This window comes from Octodon degus, unplaced genomic scaffold (assembly GCF_000260255.1).
Source record: "Octodon degus isolate 3935 unplaced genomic scaffold, OctDeg1.0 scaffold00083, whole genome shotgun sequence".
In the NCBI taxonomy this organism is placed as follows: domain Eukaryota; kingdom Metazoa; phylum Chordata; class Mammalia; order Rodentia; family Octodontidae; genus Octodon; species Octodon degus.
This window is the reverse complement of record NW_004524659.1, coordinates 10,904,330-10,911,994: the sequence shown is the minus strand read 5'-3', so window position 1 is coordinate 10,911,994 and position 7,665 is coordinate 10,904,330. Positions and strand designations below refer to the sequence as shown.

At 52.5% G+C, this 7,665-nt stretch overlaps 1 protein-coding gene across 3 annotated transcripts in view; it reads left to right on the top strand.

The window, feature by feature from the left end:
• The window catches only part of Sirt2 (sirtuin 2), a 23,082-nt gene that overhangs the window by 13,358 nt on the left and 2,059 nt on the right, over window positions 1–7,665 (top strand). For all 3 annotated transcript variants that reach the window (XM_023721521.1, XM_023721520.1, XM_004636791.2), the window contains 5 exons: window positions 3,995–4,124; window positions 6,361–6,420; window positions 6,631–6,686; window positions 6,785–6,861; window positions 6,943–6,994. In XM_023721521.1, the coding sequence (XP_023577289.1) occupies window positions 3,995–4,124; window positions 6,361–6,420; window positions 6,631–6,686; window positions 6,785–6,861; window positions 6,943–6,994 (375 nt within the window). The remainder of the gene's footprint in view (window positions 1–3,994; window positions 4,125–6,360; window positions 6,421–6,630; window positions 6,687–6,784; window positions 6,862–6,942; window positions 6,995–7,665) is intronic.

The window sequence follows — 7,665 nt, the reverse complement described above, 5'->3', positions numbered from 1 at the left end:
ACTGACAGCTGTCTTGAAGACAACACACTCTGGCACTTGAAGCCAGGTGTGGTACCACAGCCTGTAATCCCAGCACTTGGGAGGCCGAGGCAGGAAGAGCATGAGTTCAAGGCCAGTCTGCACAACCCATCAAGCCCGTCTCAAAAAGAACCAAAGCAAAAACAAACAACTCAGCCTTAACCAGAGAGCACAAGACTGTGTTGTTTTTACCAGGAAGCCAATATGAGTACATTTGGCCAGTCTCACATATTCAGTCATCTCCTCCCTATCTGTAGTTTAAATTTTAAAAATTGTCAGTACTCATGTTGAGGGTGCCAGGCTGGTCTCAAATTCCCAAGGCTTAAGCATCCTCCTGCCTCAGTCTCCCAAATTCTAGGACTCCAGGCATCCCAGAACCCAATGTCCTAGCTGCAATATTTAACGTAAGAGTTTACCACCATATAGATTTTACACAGCTTTTTTAAAAAAATTATTTTATTTGTGTGTGTGTGTGTGTGTGTGTGTGTGTGTGTGGCCAGCTCAGCCCACCAGGAGGCGGAGCTGGCTGGCATGTGGTGCTGGGGGATTGAACCGCGCTCCCTGTGTTTTGCTAAGCTTGTTCTAAGTAGGTGCTTTAGACCACTGAGCCATCTCACCAGCCCCTTTACACAGCTTTATCATAAGATACATAATGGCGAAAAAGTTGTTCCACTTTCACATTGGATGAACGCTTCGCCGCCTTCCTCTACGCAGCCTTCCCAGTCGCTGGCCCAGTTTTCAGAGCACACTGCCTGTGTGACGACTCAGCACTCTGGAAGCGCCCCACACAGAACCTGTTCACACATCTGGGCAGCTGGCTGCTCAGTCGGACTGCTCTGGATTATACACAGGCTCTGCTCTGGCCCAGGCAGAGCGCCGACCTCAACACATGACGCTGCAGGGTCTCACTACCCAGATTGGACTCCTAGTGCTCCTCCTCCTTTTCAGCCTCCCAAGTGCTGGGATTACAGGCGTGCACCACTGCACCCAGTCTCAATGGCTGTCTCATCACACCCTGAGGGTGGAGTAGGCAGGGCAAGCCTAGGAATGGAACCCTGGTCCCTGCATCTGCCTAAGCAGGTGCTTTAATCCGCTGAGCTATCTGGCCAGCTCTTCATTGTTAAATTTTTCCCTTGTGGTGCTGAGGATGGAGCCCTTGCCTCGGATTTACCAGACAATCATGTGCTCTGCCACTGATACTTAGTCATTTTCCTTTTTTTTTTTTTTCATTTTGAGACAGGGTCTCACTATGCAGTTCAGGCTGGCTTTGAACTGGGTGGGGAGATAGCTCAGTACAATAAGCACTTGCCTGGCAAGCGAAAGGTCCTGAGTTCAATCCCTGGTAAAAAAAAAAAAAAAAAAAAAAGCACTACTACTATGTAAGGGGGCCAAGGGCCCAGGGAGACAGCTCAGTAGAATAAGCGCTTGCCTGGCAAGCACAAGTTCCTGGGCTCAATCCCCAGAACCACCAAAAAAAAAAAGGCTGGCTTTAAGCTCACGTTGTAGCCCAGGCTGGCCTCATACTCACAGCAAGCCTCCTGCCTTAGCTTCCCAAGTGCTGGGACTTCAGGGGTGTGCTACCATGCCCAGCCTCCAGTCTGATTGTTTTGTAAGCACTTTGCCTTCATTTTCATATTTCATTGCAAAGATCACAGGAGGAGAGGCAACCTAGCCCCCAACTTCTCTCCTCAACCTAAACCTACATCAGTGGAGGGAAAAAAATGAGAGCATCATTGAGGGAAACAGGCTGTGTATGTGTGTCTGTGTATATGTGTGTCTGTGTGTTACATACTAGGACTTGAACTCAGGACTTTACTGAGCTGTATCCCCAGTCCTATTTATGTATTTACTTAAAGTTTTGTCTTGGTTACTTTTCTCTTGTTGCTAGAACAAAATACACAAAATTAAGGAAGGAAAGGTTTATTTAGCTCACTGCTATTGGAGGTTTCAGTCCATACTCAGCTGGCTCCAGGGCAGAGTGGCTTGTGGCAGAGGACAGCCATTGATGGTGACAGAAAACAGCGAAGAGCAAAGGGAGGAGTAGCAGCTGCAGCAGCTAGCAGGCCTGTTTCCCTTCCTTTCATTCTGTTCAGGCTACCTGCCCCAGGGCGGGTGTAACAGTCACACCCCTAATCCCAGCACTGGATCACGAATCAATCAGAAACTCTAGAAGTTGCCCCAATGCCTGCATGAGGCTTCAGGGGAACAACAAGACACAAGCAAGTTTTGAGACACGGTCTCCCTGTTTGCCCAGATTTGAACTTGTGATCCCCCTGCTTCAGTTTCTCAGAGTGCAGAGATTACAGGCCTGCAGCAGGAAGCCAGCCAGGAACTACTTTTATACAACCTCCACTGGCCAGCTCCCTACCCCAGAGGGGAAGGTCACTGCTGTGACCTGTTTTTTTGTATCGCCTTTGGAATTATTGTATAATCAAGCAAAATACAAGTATACAAACTCTCACACAGTTAAGCGTTTGCTAAGGGGTTGTATCCTGCTGTCATAGAGGACACTTACACAGCATGGATACATTGTCACCTGGCAACATAATCTTTTTTGTTTCGCTCCTGGGGGTCTGCCCAGGGATTCAGCTATGGTAAGCATGTATTTTACCACTAAACTACACCCTTCCTATCCCCCACATCCTTTTATTCATGAGGCCCTCACCATGTTGCCCAGACTGATCATGAACTCCTACGCTCAACTGATCCTCAGCCTCCACAGCATAGGACCTGGTACTATAGGCCTGTCCTTCTGTACCCAGCCACATGGTACAGTCTTTTGGGACCTCTGCCACATATATGGCCCACAACTGACCAAAACGTCAGGTGATGCTTAACTATGTGAGTTTGTGTACTTGTATTTTGCTTGATTATAGAATAATTCCAAAGGCGATACAAAAAACAGGTCACAGCAGTGGCCTCTGGGGAAGGGAGCTGGCCAGTGGAGGTTATATAAAAGTAGTTTCTGGCTGGGCATGGTGGTGAACACCTGTAATCCCAGCTGGGGAGGCTGGCTGTGAGTTCAAGGACAGGCTACACTACATGGGAAGACCCTGTCTCAAAAACAAAACAAAAGTAGTTCCATAGTGAAGATAGGTCACTCCCTAGTTTTGTTTGTTTGTTTTGGTTTTTGTCTTTGAGACAGGGTCTCTATGCAGCTCAGGCTGGCCTGGAGCTCACTTTGTAGCCTAGGCTGGACTGAACTCCCAGCAATCCTCCTGCCTCAGCCTCCCAAGTGCTGAGATTACAGGCATGTGCCACCACACCCCGAAATCCCTAATGTTGGGGGGGAAATACAGATGAATATGTCATGTGTGAAACATCATAGTAAGAACTCTGACTGCTAAGTAGGAAATTACTGTAATTAAACCAAGTAAGAGCTGGGCATGATGGTGCACCCCTGTAACCCCAACACTGAGGAGGCTGACAGGGGAGGATCATGGTGAGCTCAAGGCCAGCAGAAACTATGTAGTGAGACCTTATCTCCAAAGAGAACAAAAAGCAAGGTAAAGACACCTTCCTGATTTGTTTATTTCTGTGCATGCCAGGCTGGGGCTGTACAGGTTGGGTCCGGCACAAGGACACTGTATCTGAGGGCTCCTTTTACAACACAGACATTGTACATCTTTACATTTGTTTCATCTGCTTTCTGGCAAGTGGCAGTAAGGCATCTGGCTCCAACAAAACAATTCGGAGAAACAAAATAGCCTAAGCTGACAGGAAAATGCCTTGGGGCTGGTGGTGGCAGTGGGCCTGGCCTGACAGTGGTCTGGGTCGGGGCCCAGCCTTTGTGGCGCCCTGAACGTTCACCCTTCAGTGGCCCCACTGGGTGACAGAACAATTTTCAGACACACAGACCCACCTGCTCCCCGCCTGCGCATTCTCCCCAGTGTCAACGATGTCCCCTCTGCCCGCCCCAACTGTGGCCCAGCTGGGGGAGGGGGCATGCGCTGCTGACCCCTCTTCCTCCTGCCAGAACATCGACACCCTGGAGCGTGTGGCCGGCCTGGAGCCCGAGGACCTGGTGGAGGCCCACGGCACCTTCTACACATCACACTGCACCAGCCAGCTCTGCCGGCGCGAGTACACGCTGGACTGGATGAAAGGTGAGGCCAGGGTCACCAGGAGGCAGGGCTGCTCATGTGGCGGCCCCCACTCTGGCCTGCTCAGCTTGCGGGCATTTTGTCCCCTGGGGGCGGGTTTACAAGGGATTTAACCAAGGGCCTGCAGGCTAAGCTACATCCCGTACTTCTTTCTTTTCCAATCTCTGGAAGAGAGTCTTGAGTCACTGAGTTGCTCAAGCTGAGCTCAGCCTAGTGATTGTCTTGTGTCATCCTCCTTGAGTGCTGGGATTACAGATGTGGCCCCTCTCAGCCAGCTCGCCGCGCATGTCAGCATCGCACCAAACTCCAGAACACACAGACGGGCTCTGAGAGTTCTCCAGGATCACGAGACCCTCATTATGTGTCCCCTTCTCAGAAGCCTGGACCTGCGTTATAGGGAAGGTCCACAGGGGCACATAGAGCCACACTGAGGAGAAGAGCAGTGCCCCATAGTGCTTTGAGATTAGGGAACTCTTCCACACCTGCTCTGCCCTGCGCGCCAGCCCCTTGCTACGTGTAGCCATGTGCTGGGCATGGTGGCACACAGCTACTTATAAGCCTGAGGCGGGAGGATCACAAGTTTGAGGCCACCAGCCGAGGCAACTTAGCAAGACCCTGTGTGAACACAAAACACACAAAGTTCTGTCATTGCTCCCCAGGACTGGGAGAGAAGGGAAGAGAGGGAAGGAGGGAGGGAAAGGGCTAATGTGACTGAGGAACAGGATTTATTTTTATTTTTTTATTTCAGTACAGGAGGTTGAACACAAGGCCTTCAATCTGAACTACATCCCCAGACTTTGTATTTGTTGAGAGAGCATCTCTTTAAGTAGCTCAGTTGCTCAGTCTGGGTTCCAACTTGGGGTCCTCCTACCTTGGCCTCCCTTAGGGGTGGAATTACATGTATATACCCCCGTACCTAACTAATTTCCTTAAATTTTTATTCATTTAAATTGTATAAGCCACATTCGGCTTTGGCTGCCACACAGCAATGCAAACACAAGGGCACGAAATTCGTCACAGGCCTGGTTAGGGACCTCGGTGGGGGCTGGAGCGAGACTCCAAGGTTTGTTGGAGTTGCTGTCCCAGTGCCTGTAAGGATAGTGTCCTAGAGAAACAATCCGCCAGTCTGCACGCCTGGAGGGCCCGCTTCTGACAGCATGTGCTGTGTGAGGAGCCCCGTCTCACCCCAGAGCCTCTCTGACCCTCTTTATGCTGCCTGAACAAAGCCTCTGGTGTCCACATGGGGTCCGGACAGCGGTTGCATCTGTAGTAGGGCCTGGGGAGGGTGGCCTTTCTGACAGAATGCCAACTGACTTGCCCCTGGGCTGACAATTCGTGAACAGCCCAACTGCATGCAGCTGGGGTGACACAATGGCTATCACCCCATTACGTCCCTCTGCAGAGGCACCCCACAAAATAGCCTGTTGTCCATGCAGAAGTTCCCTAAATGGCAGCTTTGGACACTACGCTCCGTAGATGAGGGCTGAGAAGAATGAGAGGCTGCTTGGGTGCCTGTACTCCAGCGCTGTCCACTTCCAACCTCCCTTATCCACTAACAATGAGGGAGGCAGTGGCACAGGATGAGGGCGGGAAGCAGCTGGGCCGAAGGTTCTGTCCCCATCCCAGGGCCATCTGCTCGTCCTCCCTTCCCTGCTGCCATCAGGCCACTGGAAGAGCTTCAGTCCCAGGGCCCGGGGAGGGGGGCTTGGAACCCAGGTGCACCCATTCCAGGCAGGCAGCTGCTTCCATGTCCTTTTTTTTTTGAACCAGGGTCTTTCTGTGTAGTTCAGCCAGGCCTTGAACTTACTCTACAGTCCAGGCTGGCCTCAGACTCTTAGTGATCCTCCTGCCTTAGCCTCCCAGAGTGCTGGGATTACAGGTCAGCATCACCACACCCAACTTTTGTGTTCACTTTTTCATTTAAAATAGCTGTAGCTGGGCATGGGGACATATACCTGTGATCGCAGTACTTGGGAGGCTGAAGCAGGAGGATCTCAAGTTCAAGGCCCATCTGAGCAATACAGCAAAACTGTCTCCAAATAAACAATAGAAGGGGCTGGGGATGTAGCTCCATGTAGAGGCCCTGGCCTCAATGCCTCCCCCAGAGGGGAGGGAGGGAACAGAGCAACACCCAGGAAGTTCCCTCAGTGGCTGGGTGTTATGCCAGCAGTGGGGGAAGGGCAGGCAGGTACTGCAGCCCCAGCCCCGCCTCACACCCCTTTTCCCTTGCCCATGCCAGAGAAGCTCTTCTCAGAGGTGACCCCCAAGTGTGAGAAATGTCAGAGCGTGGTGAAGCCTGGTGAGCCTTGGGGTCACACACCAGCTGGGGGGACTTGGGCTGGGGTCCCCTCCCAAAAGCCACAACCCCACCCTGCCTCCAGCTGGCATGCCGGCCCCCCTGGTGAGAGTGGGTCCTGTCCTTCTGGCTGGTCCCCCTCTGTCCCCATGACACTGTCTCCTCTGACTGTGGGTCCATCCATCCTTCAATCCGTCTCTGCCTCCACCTTAGACATCATCTTTTTCGGGGAGAACCTCCCGGCACGGTTCTTCTCCTGCTTGCAGTCAGTAAGTGATGCCCGCCTCACCGCAGCCCCGGGGGAGGTCACACCCCACCCCTGCGGGGCTAGGCAGAGGTAAAGGGCTCACTGGCTGCTGCCCCACAGGACTTCCGGAAAGTGGACCTCCTCATCATCATGGGTACCTCGCTGCAGGTGCAGCCCTTCGCCTCTCTCATTGGCAAGTAGGTTCGGGTCAGGGCTGTCGGGGCGGCTGGGGCTGGGAAGCCAGGAAAGATCCTGACCCCACAGCTCACCACCCCTAGGGCACCACTCTCCACCCCGCGCCTGCTCATCAACAAGGAGAAGACGGGCCAGGTGAGTCACCTGGGCCTCTGCTCCTACCCTCTGTCCTCCCAAAGAGCTCCCAACTGGGGAACAGCAGCCTTCAGACTCCCCAGTTCAGACCCTGGGATCTGAGAATGGGAAGGTCAGGTCCTAGGCTACCCTGACTCAAGGCCTGTGGGTCACTTAGGATGCTTTTGAACAAGTGACAGGATCCCATCTCCAACCTGCTGAAAGCCCAGTGTTGTGTTCTCTAGGACCTCAAACCAGAGCAGGGGACGGGATGCAGGACCCCCACACACCTTGGGGGCCACTGCTGCCTTCTGGCTGCCGCAGGGCAGCCCTCCTCCAAGGCAGTGCTCTCTGCTGAACTTCAGGGAGAAGCCCCGAGGGAGCGGGGTCCCCTGACAGGGAACCAGGGCCCAGATGCCAGGCAGGCAGTCCTTCCATGGGTCACACACTGTTCCATCTGTCATCCCTCCCCCCATAACAGAGGGGACCGGTTCCACCATCCCTTCAGACATAAACCCAAGAATGCTTAAGGCCCTGACATGAAGAAAGTGTCTGCATATCCTCTACACACACCCGCCCATATATTTTAAGTTCTCTCTGTGTCACTATCATACCTAATAGTGTCAGTGCTGTGTAGATAATGGTGCAATGCCTATGGTGGTACCCTGACTCAAAAACCAAAACTCAGTTCA